Here is a 22,973-nt window from a genome sequence, read left to right as displayed (position 1 = left end):
TGGGAGGCCTGTGCTCCAATCACCAATCGTACGTTTCTAATGCTACTGAGTTTATATTGGCAAAACCCCTGGCTTCTTTCTAAACCAGTCCTCTCAGGCCTCTCAAAAGCCTGTGAGAATAACAAGAGACAACAGCCCTCAGATTCAAGTCAAGTGCCTTATCTAAAACTTTCCTAAAATAGTGTCAACCCTGAGAAATCCTTTTCCGTAGAGGAACTCTTGAGGGCTGTGTTTTTAAACCTCGGTTGAAAACGGAATCAAACGCTTTAGGAAAGTGCCAACCTCAGGGTTTCAAACAGAGACCTTTGTTCTCATTCCTTGCAACGTAACCAAGGATGTGGTGTAACCACTGGCCTTGTTATACAGTACAAGAGGCACCCGTACAGCCTCGTTTGTGCGGTGCTGTGAACAGCAGAATGTTTTCACAGGGTTAAAGAATCCAATTAGCATTCAGTAGCGTAGAACCACAAGAGAAAGCTGCCAGTTAACCAAGATAGAACAGTGTTTCAAGTGACATTTTTACAGACCTGCAGAGTTGCTGAGCCTAAGAAAGATGAGCACGTGGAAGCTAGCGAGGGACTGCAGGTCTGTGAGGGGAGGACTATGGAGAAGATACGAGGCACGTGCGTTTGATGGGTGCATGGAGGGGAAGTTGCAGGCATGGGTAAGGACACAGAGGGGGACCCAGGAGGTGGTCTTCCCTGCCCAAGTGGAACATGAATCCTTCGAGTCCCCTCCTGGGACCCCAAACGTACACCTGCCAGCAGACTCTCGAGGTTTGCCCCAGCTGGAGGACAGAGAGGGAAGACCCAAGAGGAAGCCTCATGAGAATTTAGACAAGGGAAAGCTGTTGGTCCTCACACCTCAGGGCTCTTCTTTTCATTGCATTTGTCACACTCAGCTAGTAATCTGAATCCTGGAGTCATTAGTCATCACAGAAAGTACAATAAAGAAAAGACAAGAACTTCTGGTATTGGGGAAATTCCCATGAGGGTGTGAGGATTTATGGGGGAGGGGGAATGTGCTTCTGCGATGAAATGCTGAGCTGCACATGGAAATTTTTAGGAGTTTTGAAATACGACCTTTTTCTTGGTATATGTGCATCATGTCTGCGTCAGACTTTGGGCCCATTTTAGAAGCCTTCTTCCAGCCTCACATTTCAAGAGACAGTAGTGAAACCTTGACATCATTCATTTGCTCTCTCAAGTAACAAAGTCACGAGTTTGTTTTCTAGGCCCTCTCGTGCCAAAGTTAATCCTTAGTAAAATGCACTTGCTGTTGCAAAGAAAGAGGCCTCAAGAACAGGACACCTCAGATGTTTCAACTGGAGAAAATCTAGCCTGTCCTCAAATCCCAGATGTCCTGCCACCACGCTATACTTGGAGTAGGCTCTGCGTCGAGATCTGTCCTTTCTTTGGCGTATTCCTTATCTTAGGGGTTCATCAGCAGCTCTACAGAGCAGCGTCCATATACCCCTTCGCCAGGGGGGCTTAAGGGATTCAGAGGTGGCTTTGGAGCCAGATGGACTTGGGCTGGACTCTCCGCTTCATCACTCACTAGTTATGTGGCATGGGTTGAGTTCTGTTTTACCTGCAAGTCCCAATTTCGTCACTGGAAAAATGAGGATAATATTACCTACCTCATAGGGCTTCTTGTTATGATAAATAAGGTCATATATGTCAACTGCTTAGCATGGTCTGGTAAATAGAAGCTCTAAACCCATAGTAACCACTTTTTTTTTAGGAATTTCAAGTTAATTTTAGTAGTAAGATTTTTAACAATTAAAAAATTGTGTCCTGGGGTGCCTGGGGGGCTCAGTGGGTTAAAGCCTCTGCCTTCAGCTCGGGTCATGGTCCCAGGGTCCTGGGATCGAGCCCCGCATCAGGTTCTCTGCTCGGCAGGGAGCCTGCTTCCTCCTTTCTCTCTGCCTGCCTCTCTGCCTACTTGTGATCTCTGTCTGTAAAATAAATAAATAAAATCTTCAAAAAAAAAAAAAAATTGTGTCCTTAGGACTGATGCTTGGCTCCTGCCAATATTTTCAGCCTCATTAGCATAAGCCCCCAGTCTCATTCTGTCACCCTTATTTAGTGCCTAAATTGTGTGCCAGGGCTGTAAGGCTGACCCAGGGAGGACCGGCTCTGAGACCACAGGCCAGAGAGGGGGAAAGACACATAGCAAACCACAGTTGCGTAACCAAGCAGTAAACTTGAGGGGAGACTAACCATGTGCTCTGCCTCAGAAGTTCGGAGAAGAGGTAAGGTTGGAGCTGGAAAAGAAGGATGGAGTAGGTACTGTCCAGGCAGAGAAGAGGAGCAAAACCATTCCAGGCAGAGGGAATGTTTGCCAGGGAGAAATAAAATCACGTGGTTCCTTCAGAAGTTTACCTCAAGAGTGTTCCCCCAGTAGTTAAAAGCATGACCCCATTCTTCCCTCCTGGGATCTAGGAAGATCTTTCAGAAGCCAACACACTGTATTTTGGAGGAGGCTGGAAGGTTAGGTGAGGTAACTACATTTTCCTGAACGGTTCCTAGTGCCGGGCATTTTACATACATGATCTATATGTCAAAGGAAGCCAGCAGAAAGCTAGAGGAGAAAATGCCCTTGGCTATTGCAGGGAAGCAGAGTTGGGATTTGAACTTAGATTTCTCTGCCTCAAGGCGCATTTATACCTCTAGGGATCAAACCAAAAGGCCCCCAGAGACCAGGCAGACATGGAAAATGAGTGTAACAGTAGAACATTCCCACCTCAGATTCAAGACATTTGAGATTCAAGACATTTGGGGGCTGAATAAGAGGAAGTATGCGAGCTAGGTCCAGTCTGCAAGTCTGTCCTTTATTGGGGATCTCTCTTTTTTTTAGTCACTAACACTTTAGCTGACTCCTGCCACTCTGTTTTTGTTTCAGTGTCTTACACTTAGCAATCATCCATCTTCATGCTCAGCTTGTGAGGGATCTACTAGAAGTCACATCTGGTTTGATTTCTGATGACATTATCAATATGAGAAATGATCTCTACCAGGTAAGCAGAAATGCCAACTGAAGAAAGATGCAGTTAATACATGCTTTACATGTGTGTGTGCATGTGTGTGTGTGTGTGCGTGTGTATACATATTATTTCTAACAATGTTAACAGTAAGAAAAATACAGTATTTTGTAAGTTAAATCCTAAAAGCCCGTTACTTGGGCATATTGCTTATGATTTAGGATCCTTTAGTCTGTGAGTATAATAGAAATCACTCCACAACAAAATTCTGCATCCTGCTGGGGGAAGGCAAAGTTTAAACTTTAGAAATTTGTCAAAGAATTGATCCATTTTCTTTTTTTTTTTTTCTTTTTCAAATTTATTTTATTCTGTCCTTCCTGTCCCCACCCCCAGCACCGGTAACCATCAGTTTATTCTCTGTAATTAAGGTCTGTCTTTGGTTTGTCCCTCTCTTTTTCCCCTTTTGCTTGTTTGTTTTGTTTCTTAAATTCCCCATAAGAATGAAATCATATGGTATTTGTCTTTCTCTGACTTATTTCACTTAGTGTTATACTCTATAGCCCCATCCATGTTGTGGTAAAGATTTCATTCTTTTTTATGATGAATATTATTCCTGTGTGTGTGTGTGTGTGTGTGTGTGTGTGTGTGACTTCTTTGTTCATCTGTCGATGGACACTTGGGCTGCTTCCATAGTCTGACTATTGTAGATAATGCTGGTATAAACATAGGGGTACATAGATTCCTTTGAATCGGTGTTTTTGTATTTTGGGGGTAGTTACTTAGTAGTGGGATTACTGGGTTGTAGGGTAGTTCTATTTTTAATTTTTTGAGGAACCTCCACACTGTTTTCCACAGTGGCTGTACCATTTCGCATTCCCATCACTTTTTCTCCACATCCTCGTCAACACTTGTTTCTGGTTTTGATTTTAGCCATTCTGACGGGTGTGAGGTGATATCTCATTGTGGTTTTGATTTGCTTTTCCGTGATGATGAGTTGTGTTGAGCATCTTTTTTTCTTTTTTAAATTGAAATATAATTGATATATAACATTGTATTAGTTTAAGGTACACAATAATTTGGTATTTGTATATATGGCAAAATAATCACCAAAATATGTTTGTCATCCATCACCGCCTATAGTTACAAATTTTTTTTCTTGTGATAAGAACTTTTGGATCTACGCTCATAGCAACTTTCAGATATGCAGTATGGGAGAACTTGGAGTAAATATGTCATTTTTGTCAAGATAAATACAATTGAAAAAAATTAAGTTTGGAAACCCAATAATGTGTAAGAATTTTGAAGCCTGCTGAAACACATTTTGACAATATCTAGATTAAGTGTATATCAAATAAAGGGTGCTGAAATCAGAACACAGAAAAGTAAAAAAGATTAGTTGAGGAGAAAGTATCTTTCAAAATCAGAAAGACAGGGATGCCTGGGTGGCTCAGTTGGTTAAGCAGCCGCCTTCAACTCAGGTCATCATCCCAGCGTCATGGGATGGAGTCCCTTGCTCCGCAGGGAGCCTGCTTCTCCCTCTGACTCTGCCTGCCACTCTGTCTGCCTGTGCTCGCTCTCGCTCGCTCTCTCTCTCTGACAAATAAATAAAATCTTTAAAAAAAAAAAATCAGAAAGACAGCGCCAATCAAGGAAACCAGAAAAAAAAAAAAAACCAGAATTTTGCTCGGGTTGGGTTTGAACAGGAATTCAGTGGGTTCAGAAGCAAACTGAGGAACCCTGGTACAGAGGTCTCAGACGTTGCAGAGAGAAGGTAGCTGGGACCCGGTGAGGCTTCCTGATGGGCACGTGCAGACTTTAGGTGAGAAAAGGAAATTGGAACTGCACTTGGCAGAACCAAAGCCTGGAGGCTGGTATTGGGAGTCTGAGACCTGGCCCAGCCACTCTGGCCAAAGGGGCACTCTCCTGCCCCAGCCACCTTCGCCCCCACCCCACCTGGCTTTGGTGCCAATCTCCTGGTCTTGCTCCTTGTTAGCTTTCCCATTTTCTCCTTCCCTTCACTCCACCCAGAGTGACTTCCCAGCCCTCGGTGGCCCGGACAGCGTGCTTAGGTGCCTGGTCCAGGCACACCTGTCACTCTAAAAATACGGACTGTCGTGTGCAATTAACTGCACAGTAAAGGTACCTGTTCCAGTTCTCAGTTGTTAAAGCAGGTGCCGTGAGTCATTTTTATCTCCTCGAGGCAAAAGAGCTAAAATGTCTACATGTAGCTCTCACTAGATTGTTATGTGTGAATAGGCGTTTCCTGATAAGGGAAATAAGTCTCTCATTTGATGTAAGGCTTTCGGCTCCTTCCCTGGTGGTGGTGCTTTATGTCGACGGAAGAATGAAGTTGGGGATTCTTCACTGACTCATAATATAAAGTAATGAGGACAAAGTCTAATTTTAGGTAGACATTTAAAGAATGTCTTCAGATTTTCATACCATCTTGGGGGTTGGTGGTATTTGGAGAGTCATCTGGCCCTTAAAGCTTGATTTGCTCCGTCTTTACGACTGTTCCTCTCAACCATCACGAGCATACAAATAAAACTGGGAACGAACGGGACTCTGTCGCTTCTCGGTCCTCCTTTCAAAGATTGCTTCACTTCGCTGCCTGTAGGTCAGATTCAAGGAATTACTTGTTTTTCTGTTTATAAATAGGCCCTGCAAAGGGCACCGCACAACAGGATTAGTAGTCGTGATTTATTATGGGCTGACCTCCTTACTGTATCATTTGGTTACATATATTGAGACTCTCTGGTATGCTAGACACAAACACCTTGAAACCACCACCTCTGACACGTCTTGCCTTCCGATCTGGGGACTCTGGGGAGAACACAGGTCCATTTCTCCCCCAACTTAGCACCACTCTCCTTCGTGGACAGGGAATCTAGGATCCCCTGGTAATGGCTTCTAGATCTCAAAGATACACCCAGTGACGACTTCGATTCGAAAACTAGAAAAGGCTAAAATTTGGACTCATTTCTCTTTGTAAAGGCTCTCTGTTAACTATTCTCGATGGAAGAATCTTGCAGTTCTCTAAGTAATTTGGATTATTTGGCAATTGTCTTAGACAACCTCCCAAAATACCATTCACTAATCTTAGTACATTTCTGTGACCATCTGTCATGATCAAATCTCTCTCCCCACCCACTTTCTAGAGATGTACTCAAAATAATCCCAGTGCATAGAGTTAGGATTCTTCTGAAGATATTTCTGAAATCAATTGCCTTCAAGCCCTCTCCTCTTCTTCTCCCCCCCCCCACCACAGATCACCCCTCCAGTGTGTTTGATATGGATTGTTTTATCTGCATAGCTTCCCATGAAACATTAATGAGGGGTTTTGTGCATGTGGGTTTTTGCTTCTTTATTTTTAACTTTTATCAATATAGTATATGTTAATGGTTCTTCAGATCATACATAAGGAAATACACTGGAAAATCAAAAGTTGCCCTCCCTGGCACTATACAGGTCCCCCAAACTCATTCCCAAATATAACTACTGCATTTGTAAGTATTTTTCCAGATACTGGCTACATAAACATATACACTTGAAATATTATAGATATTTTAGGATACTCTCACACACAGTCCACGCTACATTACATAATCCTGGGGTTAAAGATATAAAGCCTGAAATTTCATAGAAAACCTTTGGTGGGACTATGCTAAAAAAAAAAAAAAAACTTCTCTTACTCACGGTAGCAGAATTTGTATAACGTGAAAAAAAATCATATTAAAACCAGATATAGGGCCGCCTGGGTGGCTCAGTGGGTTAAAGCCTCTGCCTTCAGCTCAGGTCATGTCCCAGGGTCCTGGGATCAAGCCCTGCCCTGTATCGGGCTCTCTGCTCAGCAGAGAGCCTGCTTCCCTTTCTCTCTCTCTGCCTGCCTCTCTGCCTACTTGTGATCTCTGTCTGTCAAATAAATAAGTAAAATCTTTAAAAAAAAAAAAAAAGATAATTACTAATTTCTGAGTGGTATAATATTTTATAATTTCAGATCTTTTTTACAATTTCATTCTCTCGCATTTTTCATCTCCCCAAGTAGGGCTTCCTATTAATACATGCACCCTTTTTGTTTTACATATTTATTTCTTGAGAAGAAGGCTCTTGGCTTACAGTATCTAAAGTTTTGAGGACACCATTCTGTTTCAAGCAGGGATATAAAATATGAAAAAAAAAAACAAGAAAGAATGGAAATTCTGTCCAAAAGCCTGCCTTGCGTCTGCTGTGTGCAGTTATTACTGTGAGTGAGCTGAAGCTGTGGGAACTTCTTGCATTGCATCCTGGGCTGTGGTCATCCTTCATCAGGGGCGTTGCTATTGTCGCTGCTGTTGCTAGGAATCGCATGCCGAGAGAGAAAGTGTAGGCAAATTGTCACCAGACACACTGGATTTCACGGACTCCTGTGAAATAGACTGAGTTGTATAAAAACATATCACTCTTTTGTCAGTGACCTCAGTTCTTTGAAAGATACTTTCACAATTCTGTTTTTGTTGCTCATTTTGAAAACACTGTTTGCAAAATATCTCATTTGCATTTGCCGAGGCACTGGCTTGCGGGCAGAGTAATCAAATGGACTCTGGACGCACCTGTGAGGTGTCAGCAAGTCAGCTTGCTTATTCCTCGGAGGCTTCTTACTGAGATGGGTCTCTCGTCCTTGTTAAGACATTTAGAATCCTTGGACACCTGTTGTAAAATGGGGGTGCCAGAGTTCTGTTGGTTGGTCTCATTATAGAGCAGGTCCATGGAAGAATATTTTTCATTTTAGCAAACTCATTTTCCATGTCAATATTGAATGACAGCGCCTTTGTGAATTGGTTTCTATTGAGTAATAAGTTCATTTCCACTTCTTAAGTAAAACTACAGCCTTGCTTTGACTTGTTAATATGCAGAATTATCAGCTGAAGATAGATTTCTGCTAGAAAATCAAGGAAAAGAAATTTATTAATAGAAAAATTAACATAACAGCAGTCAGCAAGCTGTAATGAGGAACAAGAAAGCAATTAGGAGTTGTAGATATAAAAATAACCTTAATTATCACGTGGCTCACTGTCAGTCCGGCACAGACTGCATTCTCACAGGGCATGGAACAGGGAATAACTCGTTTGCGGAGGTGAAGAGGTGATCTGGCAACGGGCAGTGGCCCCAAGGCAGGACACCACCCTCTTGCAATGGTAGCGACCAAGCCAGTAGGTTCAAAACCCAGGGGGTTTCAAGTGTGTGCCTCTGACCCATTTGTCTCCTGACCCTTCTCCACTTCCCAGACACCCTTGCACTTGGCAGTGATCACCAAGCAAGAGGCTGTGGTGGAGGACCTGCTGAGGGCCGGGGCCGACCTGAGTCTTCTGGACCGCTTGGGTAACTCTGTTTTGCACCTAGCTGCCAAAGAAGGACAAGATAAAGTTCTCAGTATTTTACTCAAGCACAAGAAGGCAGCACTACTGATGGACCACCCTAATGGGGAAGGTAAGAGACAAGCAGATGTCATGGGTGACCTCTCACTGCTTTCTAAACAGTTGGTAGCTAGCTACATGATAAATGTGTGTTCTCTGATTTGCACCAAAAATGCTTCCCAACTTCCCTGGAGTCTGTCATCTCTCATGAGAATTTCCTGTTGCCCGCTGTGACCAATTTCTTTAAAGATGATTTGGAATTGTTAGTAGGTGGAAAAAGCAGAGGCCTGAGCAAACTCCGGCCTCAAGGTGTAGCAAGCATCAAGCGTCATTAGCCACAGAATGTTTATTTACCCTCAGTGTCTCCTGAGCACACACGAGGAGACCGTGGGTTTTCCTGAAGAACAACAGCCTTGCAGCGCCTTTCCAGGCTCTCTGGAGCAGACGCTAGGTGTGCAGAGACTCGACAGCATTCCCTCCCTAGGGTCCAGTTTTGCTGTCCTGCGACCAGTCTCCCAGCTCCATGACTGTCCCTGTGCTTGGGCCGCAGGTCTCAACGCCATTCACATAGCCGTGATGAGCAACAGCCTGCCGTGTCTGCTGCTGCTGGTGGCCGCCGGTGCCGACGTCAACGCCCAGGAGCGGAAGTCCGGGCGCACGGCGCTGCACTTGGCCGTGGAGCGCGACAACATCTCCCTGGCGGGCTGCCTGCTCCTGGAGGTGACGGACATGCCTCTTTGCCTTCGCGTTACATTCCCCAGAGGGCGTTAGGACCATCTTTTCAAGGACGGACGTCAGTGACGTCTTTCTCCCTGCAGCTGACTCGATTTATTCCAAAGCTCCTCAAGGCTACGGGGTGGTCAGCTTTGGGCTGTCCTGACACCGCCAGCCCCTTCTCTCCAACTGGGGATTTCTGAAGTGTCGGAGAGCATCCCAGATAGCCGCTGGGTTAGTTATAGGATCTGGTATAGGACCCAGGAGTCACGCTGACAGGAGACAGTGGGGACTGGAGGATGCAAGAACCTTCCACTAACTCCTTCCTGTGTGGGCTGGATTTCAGGGCGAGGCCCACGTAGACAGTACCACCTATGATGGGACGACAGCTCTGCACATAGCAGCCGGGAGAGGGTCCACCAGGCTGGCAGCTCTTCTCAAGGCAGCAGGTAAGGCGGCCTGGCAGGTCGGGCTGGAAAGCTCTATCAGGAATGCAAACCCAACTCCAGGTGCACAGCCCCAGCTGCTCCTTTAAGCCACGGAGCTATTGCTGGAAGGCACGGGTAAATAAAAATCACACGTCCATGGCTGGAATGGCGCTGGCGGGACTTGTAATCCTGGGCTCCATCCCGGTGCGTGTGTCAGTCCTTTCTCTCTGGTTCATTGGTTTGTTTTGGGTGTTAGTGATTTAGGTTGACTCCCATGACAGGAGATCTTCTTAAGGTTGAATTTGATCCCTTAAAGAACTCTAAGCAATGCCAGCCTCACATCGTGTCAGAAATCTCCAGGTAAAAAAGCTGATTGATAGAAGACATTTAGGAATTTCCATGGGCAAGAGAGGTCCCTTAGAAATTGAAATAATAGGAAAAAACAAATGGTTTTTTGTGAGGCCCTAGAAATTGCTAGCTGCTATGTGTCAGGCAGTGTGCTAGGCCTGCCAGATGCACTGTCTCATTTAATCTGCAATAACCCCTAGAGTTAAGTATCATTTTTTTTCCCATCTCACAGCAGATGAAACAGACTGAAGAAACCTGTGGGACCCTGTCCTGGGGTCCTAGGAAGGGCACAGCTATGACTCACATCTCATCCATCTAAGCTTCCAGACTCCATTCTCTCTACTATTTCTCTCCCCTTCTCTGCTCAAGGATTTTTAGGTGTCATTCCATTTAATTCTTTAGTCCTGTGAGGTATAGAAATCACTCCTGCTCACCCCTGAATCTCTCTTGCCTTCCATACTTAGAACCTCAACAAATGTTTAATGGGAGTAGTCTCGCAAACCTTGAGCTATCCGATTTACTACAGATCTTATTAGAACCTTTTTAGAAAACAGATGCTTCATAAGTTCAAGAAAACACAACGAGTTAAATACCTCTTTAAAAACTGAGCCCAGGATGATATACAGATTTTTTTCTTTGGGGAGCCCCACATATTTCTAAGCGAATTAAGTCATGTCCAAATAAACCATAACCTTCTCTTTTCTTCATTTCGGTCAAGTCAACCTTTCTCTTGAACAAGAGACTCTGATTGCAGTATGTGTGAATAGTTTGGGATGTCCCTGGTTATTTTTTTTTTTTTTAACGAATATTCATTCCATTTAGTAATTTGTGATTATCACATAACTTTGTTGATGTAAAGATTTTTTTTTACCTTTTTTTTTAATTTATTTTTTATTTTCAGCATAACAGTATTCATTATTTTTGCACCACACCCAGTGCTCCAATTAAGAAATGCCTTCAGGGGGCGCCTAGGTGGCTCAGTGGGTTAAGCCTCTGCCTACGGCTCAGGTCATGATCCTAGGGTCCTGGAATCGAGCCCCACACCGGGCTCTCTGCTCGCTAGGGAGCCTGCTTCCTCCTGTCTCTCTCTGCCTATCGCTCTGCCTACTTGTGATCTCTCTCTCTCTCTCTGTCAAATAAATAAATAAATAATCTTTTAAAGAAATGATTTCAGACAAAAACCTATAACCCTTTCAAAAACACTTTCTCTTAAATTCTTAATACCCCATGAAAGGAGTAGTGAAAACAGAGTACAAAAATAGTAAATGAAGGTACTCGGATGAAAAACCTAATGCTGAGCTCCCGGTCATGCCAAAGGTCACTTCAGGACCAGAGCTCAGCTCCTCCAGCATTCATCAGCCCATACATCATTCCTCTTAGTTTCTCTTGTGTTTTCCGTGGTCAGATGGCCCTCCCTGCCTTCTGGATCAGGTGGGGGCTGGAAGGCTGAAGTAAGAAACAGCACGAAGATCCTTCCCTGACTCTCATTTGGCCCTCTCCTATTATTGAAGTTGGCACAAAGCAAATGATCGCCCAGCAAGATAAAAACAGGTTCTTCCCAGAAGGGTGTACTGAACTGACTACTGTTCGTTAGACAGCTGACTAAACGCTCTCATAAAAATAGTTTCTAAGCCTCTAAGAGGTAACTAGCTCTAATCTCTGAGTGACTTTTGGTGTTTTCTTGCTGCACATTAAGAAAAGACTGCATTTTTCCAAGATCAATAACTAGACATCGTAGGAGAATGTTTTTGTGGTGTTTGTCCGTTTAAGGATTGGGGCCCCGGCAGTGCTGTACCCAGGAATAAAAGTGAGCCTATTGAAAGAGCAAACTTTGCTGTATAGGGATAGCAAACTTTACTGTATCCATATACAGCAAAGTTTGCTCTTTTGTGCAAGTAAGAGAATAGCCTGAGACATGTGCAGTGGTGGGCATGAACTTGAACGTTAAATTAGGTCCTGAATCCTGAGGAGGCAGCCCAGCCCTTATAAATCGCTGCCGTTACTCCTCAGCTTAAAGGTGCCTCATTCAGTTGAAACTGTCCTAAAGAGTTAAATGTGAGGGTCAGGGTACTTCTAAGTCTTTTGTCTTTGAAAATGTCCTTGGTTGTATAGGGTATCATCAGACATCTTTACAGTCAAAATAAATTAGAATTTAAAAGAGGATCTCTGAATAGTTCGGTAGAAGCATGTTTCCTGTATTAAAAATCATCCCGGTAATTGCCTCAAGTAGCTATTGTGCTTTACCTTTGGAAACGTGACCTCTGCAGGCATTTCAGAGTTGATAAGATTGGGGCTTATTGTGCTGTGTAACTTAACAGGCGCAGATCCCCTGGTGCAGAACTTTGAGCCTCTCTATGACCTGGATGACTCCTGGGGAAAAGATGGAGAGGATGAAGGAGTCGTGCCTGGAACCACACCTCTAGACATGGCCACCAACTGGCAGGTGAGTGTGGTTCCTGTCTGTGTGGCGGCAGCTCCGGAGGGAGCTAATGATTGGGGAGTATAAGAACAGATGGTCTTCTTGGGTCTTCATTCCCCAAAGCACAGTCCTTTTATTTTTAAGAAAGTCTGTTTGTCAAGAGACATACTTATCTTGAAAAGCCTACCCATGAAAGATCTAGGTCAGCAGAGTTATGAGTGTGAAAGTGTGAGCCTAATCAGATCACGGTTAAATTGTGAGAGAGGGTTCCGCAAGAGAAAACACAAAATTCATGCAAGAGTTTCCCGTTCTGAGCTCACACCAGAATGGTTCCCATCTCCATTTCTGAAGCTAGGAGAAATGTTGCAGTTTGCTTAGAATTTTGCTAAGTGATTTCTTTTCATAAAAAGAACCCAGGGATTCTTCTGAGGATTTTAATAACTATAAACATAGTAAAGAGACTTAAACTCTTCCTCCAAACTCCAGTGACCTGAGATCTGAGGGTGAAAAGCAGTGAGTAAGTCTTTATGGGCCAGGAAGAAGAGCCAGAGGGAGGACACGGGCATCAGACACATCTCTGACACAACAAAATCGACTTTCTTAGGGCCAAGCGCTGCTCCACATCCAAAAACTGCTTGTTTGCCTCTTTGAGGCTCGTGGTGTTGAGCTGAGTGACCCTGGCAGAGACCACACGGTTCCCTTTAATGCTGAGCACCTGGCTTTCCCAGAAGCCTCACCACAGAACACACAAAGATAACCCACTTTAGTGACCCCATGTTGTCCTTACCAAAGTCAGCGAGCCCGGAGTGACTGCAGAGCACAGAGAGAGGTCCATAGCTACGGAATTGTGTTTTTCCTTTTAACCTAAGACTTTTCTGTCCCCTCAATTTAAAATGCAGCTGGTGCTGGAAGAGAATATCCAGCTTTGTGAGCATTACTATACCCCAGTCTGAGCACATCTATAGACTACGTTCCAGATGCCTTCCCTGAGGGAAGAGGGGGCAGTGAGGAGGCCCAGCTTCCAGCTCTGCTTAAGCCCAGTCCTCCTCCGGGCTCTCAGACATACATCACTTACTGACAAGTCTCCCACCAACACATGGCCGATCTGGTGGCCTGGACTGTTCTGGAGAACAGTGGGAGAGGGAAAAGCAGGCTACTCACAGAGCAGGGAGCCCAATGAGGGCTCGATCTCAGGACCCCAGGATCATAACCCAAGCCAAGGGCAACCGCTTTAACCACTGAGCCACCCAGGTGCCACTGGACTGTTCTGGCTTTGTCCTTTAAAAGTACTGTGGTGCCAGCTCTCTGCAAGGTTGGCTTGGGTCTTCTATCCACCTCAGAAGCCCCTATATAGCCCCGCCTCCTGGCCCCAGAGCCCCCAGGACTTTTCTTTGTCCAAAGGGCATTGTCCTGACTTTGAGGGTCATGGGACCGACTCCTTCTCATTCCTCCACCTTTAGGGTACTAGGCCCTCGTCAGGAGGACACAGTGAGTTTATTACAAAGCAACTGACTCCGTCCTGGTCCCTTTAATGTGTAATGTTTCTCCACGGTTTTCTCCCCAACAGGTGTTTGATATATTAAATGGGAAACCCTATGAGCCAGAGTTTACATCTGATGATTTACTTGCGCAAGGTGAGCTCTTAACCGGTATTCCCTCCACACAGTCATTAAAAGGGCTGAGAGAGAAGCAGCATTGGCCAGGCTGTGCTATGAAAGGCTCGGTGGCTTATTCCAGAATCAAAAGCTCCTTGGTTGTATGCAAAGGAGCCTGTCCGGCTGTGATCTGCTAAAACATGCATACTGCCCTTACTTGGCTAGGCTGCTGCCTGCTCCAGGAAAAGCAGCTTCCTGGCTCCCACTGGGAGCCAAGGGCAGCAGCACGGGCCGTGCTCAGTCCCTCCAGAGTATCTCTGGGTGCTTAGCACAGCTGTGTTTCTTCTTCATTCTTTCAGGAGACATGAAACAGCTGACTGAAGATGCAAAGCTGCAGCTCTACAAGTTGCTAGAAATCCCTGATCCAGATAAAAACTGGGCGACTCTGGCACAGAAGTTAGGTCTGGGGATACTAAATAATGCCTTCCGGCTGAGTCCTGCTCCTTCTAAAACGCTGATGGACAACTATGAGGTAACCCATCACCTCACCCTTGCACTTGACTCTCGTCTGTTAATATCACTGACCTGGCCATGGTCCCCTTCCAAGGAGGCGGAAAATCGGTCATTACCGTGTCCTGGGAGAGTGACCCCGACCAGGGCAGAAACCCACCTTTGTAAGAAGGCAGTTTTCAGATATCTTGAGATTTCCTGCAGAAATCCTAGGTAGAAGGTCAGGGTTGTCACAGAACTTTGACCGCCTGAACCACCGTGATAGACTGTGATCCACATGCATTATCTTCCCATCCCCAAGAGCATGCCGTGATCCCCAGTCAGGACCCAGAGGCAGCTTTCTGTGAGGTGAAATCATTGGTCTACTGAGAATTTCCTTTGTGGCTCTGGTTTCTCGGTGGTTTTCAGAGCCTCAACCCCAACAGGGATACCGCGTGACCTTCACGGCAGGCAGAGTTTCACCGCCTCAGCACTTCTGTCCTTCTCTGTCCTCCGGGCTTACTGGAAGCTGCTTCTCTGTGATTTCCTGAGAGGTCTCTGCGCTGACACAAGAAGCCCGACATGAAGGCCGCGCGTCTCCGTGGTCATCTGCCCGCCAAGCCCTGCAGGCCTCTGGGTGCTCGCAGGGGCCGAGCGGGGCAGGTGTCGTGGGGATGGCCTGCCTGCTTGGTCCTGGCTCCCTGCTCAGGAACGCACGCTGCCTGTCTTTTCTCGCAGGTCTCCGGGGGCACAATAAGAGAGCTGGTGGAGGCCCTGAGACAGATGGGCTATACCGAAGCCATCGAAGTGATCCAGGCAGCCTTCTGCACCCCAGCAACCGTGATCCCCGGCCCCGGGAAGGCGACGCCTCAGACCCTCTCACTGCCCCTCTCACCTGCCTCCACGAGGTCGCCAGTAGGTAAGGGAAAAACAGAACAAGCAGTGGAGATAACCTCCTGCTCCCCAGGCTGTGTCCTCCATGTCTTGAGCTGTGGCTGTCATCCCCTGAGGACCCTGTCCCGTGTGTCCATCTCCCTCCACAGCTCACGGGTTCTACCCTCTGTGCCTCTCCTGATGCTGCTGTTCAGGCAGGGTGCTGTCCCCAGGAGCAGTCCCATTGACCCGTGAGTCACTTGGATTCGTAGTAAATACTACGTAGTAAATAGTAAAATAAATACTAAAAACAATGATGTGGCTACTTAAGGCAAATAGTGTCTCTCTCACTTCTTAAGTGTAAAGGAGGGAAAGGAACTAACAGAGCAGGACCTGTAGAGCCAGGGCTGGCCCCAGAATGTAGATGACACCGCAGTTCCCACCACAGCACCCTCGGCTCTTCCCATCCAGCCCAGAAGTGGCTTCACCTTCTCCCTGCGCCCCCTCCCGGCCCCTAGCACTGATCCTCTGTCCCCCACCTGAAACACATCCCAGAACAGACTCCCATCAGCCCAGTAACCCTTTGTTTCCCTGCAAATGTATTCTCGAACTCTCTCAACAACCACTCGTGCTTTCTCTCTTTGGACCCTCCCTCTGTCAGTTCCCACCGAGAACATGGCAGCAGCTAGAATTCCCTCATCCCTGAAAGACTAACAGTTGGCCATGTCAGGCAGAAGTTCCTCCATCCTCCAGGAGGTTAGGACAAAAATCCCAGACTCAGCTGTGAACATCTGCTGCTCACAGCCAGAACACACGCAGCCCCCAGCCCCTCCTCTGGGACAGCCTCCCTTGTCCATCCACCTTCATTTCTTGCCTCAGTTCCTGCAGCAGCTCCTGGTCAGTCTCCCTGCTTCCGGTCTGCCCCTCTTCCTTCAGTCCACTCAGGCAACAAGAGTCTTTTTAAAAAGTACTGCTATGGTTGTACCTGTTGTATACCTTCCAGTTCACTTATCCACTCACCAAATCTTTAATGAGCACATCCTGTGTGTCTAGCACTGTTCAAGGCTTTGAAGAGAGAGAGGTAACAAAGGCAATGTCACTTATCCATTGTCTCTCGCAAATCCCTTCCATATGCCTTTCCTCCTGCCCCACTTCCCTGCACCCACTGTCCCCCAAGCCCTCTGCTCACAAGTCTGATCCCATCTCAGGACCCCCTGCCTGCAAAGATCCTCACCCAGTGGCTCCTTCTTGCCCTTCAGTGTCAGCCGAAGGGGTCACCTTCTCAGGGGCCCTTCTAGGAGAGTAAGGACAGATGTTGCACACATTGGAAAGGAATAAAGTGTCCACCAGCAAAATAGCCCTAATCTCTTATGTCGTGACCTGATGCTCCTTCTACACAAAGAAATAGAAAAATACTTATATCTTTAAAATCTGATTTGATCTCTGACTTGTAGTTATTTTTAAAATACCTCCTATACATAATAGAAACCCAGTAAAGATTGGGTGACCGAATAAATCAAATCAGTCAATAAATCTACCAAATTAGTAAAAAAACAACAGCGTGTCACGGCCATTAAGGTCTTACTATTTTAATATCAGAACTTAATATACAAGAAGATAGCATTTTGATTTGTGTATATTAGACTTTGTTTCTCTGATCACTTTCTCTCTATAGGCAATAACTCCACATTGTTCCCATCTTGAAAGACGTTTCTCAACAAGGAGAATGTGACCTACTCGTTCATCACAGACTCCTTTTCCCCATAATCACCTCATCTTTTCTCTGCTACCAGAATGTTTTTGAAGCAATGAGTAGCATTTAATAGCACGTGAGGCCCAGAGAGATATCTCATTTTTAGTTCCTGCTTTGGTCACACATTTATTTTGCCTGGGTTCAGCAATTTCCCCAGCTAGAAAATAGGTAATACAGTGGTTAGAAAAATACACCTGATTTCTAAGAAAAAGAAGGCCCACTGTGAGTTAAGAGAATTCGGAAAGGATTCTGATAAACGTGATGGTAAGGAAGAGATGTGGAAACATTTGCCTAATTTTGATGTCTTCACGGTGTTTCTGTTGCCCGGGGTTCTCTGTTTTTCAGCCACCGCTGGGCGCAGTAGTGACAGGCGGGTGGCAGGAGTGACAGGCAGGCGGCCTGCGGAAGCGGATAGACAGGAGCTGCCCACGAGCCTCTTAGACCCAGACTCTGAGCCTGCCGGGGCTAAAAGGTGTAGGAGAGCCAAGGCTCTGCCCTCTCCCCAGCTGTGCCCCAGTGACTCTGTGCTTCTTCCCCCAGACGAGGTCCGAGACGACAGCATCTGTGACAGCGGCGTGGAGACGTCCTTCCGCAAACTCAGCTTTACAGAGTCTCTGACCAGCAGCAGCTCCTTGCTGACTCTTAACAAAGTGCCCCATGAGTACGGGCAGGAAGGACCCATAGAGGGCAAAATCTAGCCTGCTGGCAGTTCTCCCACACCGTGTAAACCAAAGCTTTGAAATTCCACCCTGTCCAAAAGAAGGAAGGCGAAGTGCATCCACGGGTGCTCAGAGGAAAAGCAGCCTGCCTCCGTCTCTCGGAATTTCACTCAAGGCCTTTTGCAGTTGGCTTCCTTTCTCGGTTCTCACGGGAATGTTACTAGTCCAGTCCACGAACACACAGTCCTGAGCAGTCACCATGCCTGGCTGGCCTGCCGCCTCCCCGTGGGCAGGCCGGCTTAGTGAGCTTTCCCAGCTGCTTCCCGTTGTCACTGCTGCTGCCCCCACACCCCCGCGTTCCCGCTGGCATTAAAAGGTGACCCAGTCCCCACCTGGTGTTCTCTCTGGCCGTCCACAGCACTGTCGTGCATTCAGATTAAGGATTATGAAAAGGGATATTTTTAAATGAAAGTTACCTGGTGTATAATTAAAAAAAAAAGGCTTTATTGCTTTTTCTAATGTGGTTATCTATGTGATTCGAAAACAGAACATATAATGTCAATATATAATGTCAATATGTAAACACGGTTACAATCAGTGCTGCAAATGGTCTTTACCCCCTTTTTCTGCATTTTGCTATTGTAAATATGTTTTTTAGATCAAATACTTTAAAGGAAAATATGTTGGATTTATAAATGCTATTTTTTATTTTACTTTTATAATAAAAGGAAAAGCAAATTGGTTACCTCATTCTGTTCGATCTTCAGAAATACTTTTCTGAGATGATTTCTTACAATCACGGGATCATTCCACAGCCCAGTTATCACATTCACATACCCCTTCAGAGTCCAGTTTTTGACCCAGAAATGAACCCCCCCAAAATGATCAAAAGAACAGTGTTTTAAGCTGAGATGAAAGCTTTGAGTTTGTCGACTCCTCGCTTGGCTCGTTTCATTCTGGCTGTGTCGCTTCACCTCCCACCGCCTCGCGGGACACTGGGCCCCTGCAACCCTCAGGATGCTCTCGGGGCCCCTGCACTGCCTCAGGTCCTGTGGTCTCAGCACATGGAGGGGGGCCTGCAACCAGCAGCCTTCCAGCAGGAAGCTTGGCTGACTGCTCTTCACTCAGAGGCTTGGAAACAAGGCAGAGGGGACATGAAAAGCGTTTTAAGGAGGTGCTGTGATGAACCCTGGGACACGCAACCAAGAACCCTCTTTAACAAAGGCCGCATCCACCCAGCTGCCGGGAGCACACTTGGCCAAAGCCCTCTCGACCTGTCAGTTCCTTCGGGGATTGCCTCAGCCACAGAGAGCCACCCCACCAGGTCACACTCTTGGCCCTGATGGCCCCGAGTAACATGGATGGATGTGGCATACAAAGGCTCCTCAGCCCCTGGGACGACGGTGAAGGGCTGGCTGTCCGCACTCCAGAGCTCCCTCTCACTGGCTGAGCTGTTATTGGGGTCTGCGTCACAGCTTGGGTCTTCCGCCTGCCCAGGACGGCTTCCTCCCCCGGCCTGCACAGGCCTGGATCCCAGGCCACCCTGGCTCCCTCTCAGAGCCGGCTTTCATGGAGTCCAACCTGCACAGAGGCTCACAGCTAACGGTGACCACTTTTGCTCAACCTATGAAGTCGGGCAATCTTGAAAATAACCCAATCAAGTGTACGGAATTATCCCCAACATACAGAGAAGGAAATTGAGCCCCAAGAGTTCAAGTAGGCAGTGGCTAAGCTGCTTCTGAGTGTATATCCAGGTCTGTCTAGTTCCAGAGCTAATGGGCTAGAGAATTACCTTGGTGAGGACAAAAAGATAGGTTAAGATAATTGAGTCCAGAAGTAGAGCCCAAAATATATAGGAATTTAGTCTATAATAAATTTCAAATCAATGAGGAAAAGATGGTTAATCAATAAGATGTTCCATCTGGTTAATCACTGGAAAGAACTTCTACTTCCCTTCTTTCACCAAAATGACTTCCAAATATATAAAAAATGAAACCATAAAAATTCTAGAAATACTAAAAATCATGGATGAATAATCTTGAAATAATCTTGAAATAGAGGAGGCCTTTTTAAGTAAGACTTTGTTCTTGGTGTGAACAGTTTGGGTTCTTCATTTCACAGTGCGTCCCAAAGAAATGAAAATATTTTTTAAATTCTACTTCTATTTTTTATTACATTGCCATTTCTCCACATGCTCCAATCCACTCTTGCAGTTGTTGAAAGCTGTATCTTTAAAAAACAAAAAACCTTACTTTCCTTAATTCTCCAGCAACAAGCCCAGGACACTGTCCCTCCCCTGTTCCTCTCCGTGGCAGATGGTCCTCTTCCAGTTGGCCCACGGCAGCTCTCCGGTCTACAAGATGGCGGCCGAGACTCCTCCCACTGAGGGGCGGGCCTGTGCTCCTCCCTCATCAGTGTAGGCCTATGAAAGGGTCGAACTGATGGTCAATGGCTTCCGAGGTTAGGTTGGAAAATGCAGTGCAGCTTCTGCCCGGACCCCCCCACCCCCACCCCCACCCGCGGTGTCACTCCCTCTTGGAATCCAGTTACCACACTCTGGGGAGCCGAGTGGATACATGGAGAAGCCACGTCGTAGGTGTTTGGCCTTCAGCTTTCACGGAGGTCATGGCCAACGCCAGCACCGCCAGCAGATGTCTGAGGGAGGCAAGCCTTGAGCTGATTCCAGTCGCTAGCCCCTGAGTCACACCTGGCTCACCTTCAGGCTGCCTCAGCCACTGCTGTCCAAGCAGAGACCGGCGAGCCCTATGCAAATGGCAGATTCACGAGTAAAATCGTGGTTGATGCTTTAAGTCCTCCGTGCGGAGTGTTGACATGCTCCAGAAAGCCACTTTAAAGAGAAGCGGACTCCAGGAGGAACTACTAAGCCACTCATGCCGAGACTAAAAATAACATTCCCCTTCTTCAGTAAGAAGCCCTGTTTCTCTTCTGTTCCGGAAACTTCCTCTTTCCCCGCCTCCCAGATCTCCGTGTGGCCTGAGCCTCTGCATGGTGCTTGGAGCAAAAAGGCTATCAACGCTATCTGTACCTCTGAGGAAGAAGTGTCTTTCATAGTGTACCAGCAGATGGGGATCAATACCCGGAGGAACGCGGGAGATCAGGTGGAAAGCTACAATGGGCCGGAAATCAACCTTCCCAGAAAGCCGGTCTCTCAGCAGGAAGCCATTTAAAAATAGCTTTCTCAGAACTTTGTCATCTTTACTCTGCAGGCATAACCTAGACTTCTGCAGGAGGGGCAGTGTCTGTTGGCAGAAGGAGGTCCTCATCACCCACCTGAGTCCCCTGCAGTAGTCCAGTGGGGCACGGAGGGCCCTCCTCAAGCCATGGAGGGCAGCTTCACAAACCAGACCCTGGGCACTTTAGCAAGAGAAAAGCAAGGCAGGAGCCAGGCAGATCGATGTGCAATCCCCTTTGCATTAATGATTTCTAAATGATAATTGTCAGACATCCCTCTGAGGTACATATTTAACCCCAATGTTAGAGTGAGGAAATGGATAATCTGAATATTAACTAATTCACCCCAGATTTAAATCCAGTTCTGTCAGATCCCACGGGTTACTCTTTAACCATGTCTGAAGACCTTACAAGGAAAGAGGTGGTACTTAAAAGGGAAAGAAAAAAATCCACACAATTCTATATGTTAATAGAGTCATAAGGTACCTCAACCAAAATACAAAATGAACCTGGAATATCACTGAAGAGCCTTCTTGCTTAAATGTTAACCTCGCTTGATTTTCCTTCTAAAACCAGGCTAAGATGCTTAAGTACGAATTATTCATGGACAGGAGGTCACTAGGAGCATCTCTTTCTCCTTATTGTGCTTCTGGGGGAAATTTTCTTTCTGATTTGTGCTTCCCCAGGAAATAGGCTTGGGGAGGCACAGGAGTAAAGAGAAGGTGAAGCTAGAATGCTATCTATTTTGAGGGTCTGGCTGGCTCAGTCAGTAGAGCATGTGACTTTTGATACCAGGGCTGTGAGTTCAAGCCCCATGTTGGTCATAGAGATTACTTGAAAAAAATGCTGCTTATTTTCTTAAGCATCACAGACCTTAGAGCTGGGGAGTATCTTAAAGATCACCTAAGTAAATCACCCAAGTTGTCATCTTTTTTTAAACACCTACAATAGGAAGCATCTCAATTTATAATGCTCACTATAGCCTGCCGCTTCATTTAAACACCAATCCCAGAGACTATAAATCTTTGTCCATTGGTTGGGAGAGGCGCTGTAGAGGGGCTTGAAATTAAATGGATTCTCTCATTTTCCATTATTGTGGATTCCATTGTGTCTGCAATGGCCTGCTTGCACTACCCTGGACAAAAGACGAGTTCTACACATTGTTCAAGCTTCTTAGAATGAGAGGGAGGAAGGGGCTGAAATATCATTTTTTCGCTTCCAGCAAATAGCTCTTCCACAATGATCTCTCTCTTTCCAAAATGATGATTTCATTAAAATATCACAACAATCCTCCAGGAATGAAGATATGTATTCAGTCAAGATGTTTTTGAGCATCTGTTGCGTGCCAGGCACTACAATAGGTGGTCATCATTCACTCACTCATATTACGTATCTGAAAACCCTGTGAAGAAAAATCTGTCCCTATTTTACAGATGAGTAAACTAAGGCACACATAAAGCATTTAACCACAGGATCTCCTGATTACAATAAGGTGGTTTCATAAGCCACACTTGCAGCAGAGACAGGGGTGGGTGGGTAGGGTATGTCTCTTCCACTTAGTCATGAAAGGACGCTGGCTGACAGTCGCTCTTCCTCCCACCCTCGGCTGCCAGGGTCCCAGTCAGCTGAAAGGGGAAAGGAGCATGGAGGAGTACATGTGGGAGTTTTGAAAGGGGCGCTTCCTCTCACATGGCCCCAGAGAAGAACGTAAGTCCCACAGCCATGGGACCAAGCGCAGGAAGGCGATAGGGGTGATCAACTTTTGTTCCCTATATTAGGAGGAATGATTCTGGAGAACACATCCCAGGGTCTGGCACAGATCAAAATTCTTTACCTGACTGAAGGAGGAGCTTGAACCTGAAGGTTCTTTCTAATTCCAAGTTGTGTGCAAACATTCACTCACTCTGGCTGTAACCAAAAGCAAAACCATTTCCCAGGATTAAGAATGAAAGATGCACTGTAAGGACAGTCACAGTTCCTCTTCAGGAAATCCTCAGAAATAATCAAGTGTATTAGACTAGGTAGGATGGGGGAGAATTACAGCAAGGGCTTGTTGCCCTGGCGGTGACTCAAGGAGGACTCCTGTTCTCCAGCCCCTGGGGTCTGTAGTTCCTTAACAACAGACCT

The 22,973-nt window shown here is 46.2% G+C and overlaps 1 protein-coding gene and 1 long non-coding RNA gene across 8 annotated transcripts in view; one reads left to right on the top strand and one right to left on the bottom strand.

The window, feature by feature from the left end:
- The window catches only part of NFKB1 (nuclear factor kappa B subunit 1), a 120,599-nt gene extending 102,195 nt beyond the window's left edge, over positions 1-18,404 (top strand). For all 7 annotated transcript variants that reach the window (XM_082728975.1, XM_082728979.1, XM_082728977.1 and 4 more), the window contains 9 exons: positions 2,905-3,019; positions 8,248-8,449; positions 8,927-9,096; positions 9,437-9,539; positions 12,185-12,309; positions 13,853-13,919; positions 14,240-14,412; positions 15,108-15,288; positions 17,536-18,404. In XM_082728975.1, coding sequence (XP_082585101.1) covers positions 2,905-3,019; positions 8,248-8,449; positions 8,927-9,096; positions 9,437-9,539; positions 12,185-12,309; positions 13,853-13,919; positions 14,240-14,412; positions 15,108-15,288; positions 17,536-17,693 — 1,294 coding nt within the window. In that variant the 3' untranslated portion in view covers positions 17,694-18,404. The remainder of the gene's footprint in view (positions 1-2,904; positions 3,020-8,247; positions 8,450-8,926; positions 9,097-9,436; positions 9,540-12,184; positions 12,310-13,852; positions 13,920-14,239; positions 14,413-15,107; positions 15,289-17,535) is intronic.
- Positions 18,405-19,808: 1,404 nt separating this feature from the next.
- Positions 19,809-21,110, bottom strand: LOC309863826. The gene is made up of 3 exons (XR_014311284.1): positions 20,946-21,110; positions 20,205-20,309; positions 19,809-20,076 (listed from the first exon to the last, which is right to left on the bottom strand). It is a non-coding gene; the product is annotated as an uncharacterized lncRNA (long non-coding RNA).
- Positions 21,111-22,973: the final 1,863 nt, after the last annotated feature.

The sequence above is a fragment of the Mustela nivalis genome (genome assembly GCF_964662115.1).
Source record: "Mustela nivalis genome assembly, chromosome: 4".
NCBI classification, from domain to species: Eukaryota; Metazoa; Chordata; class Mammalia; order Carnivora; family Mustelidae; genus Mustela; species Mustela nivalis.
The sequence above is the reverse complement of the archived record's forward strand: the minus strand, read 5'-3'. Positions and strand labels throughout refer to the sequence as shown.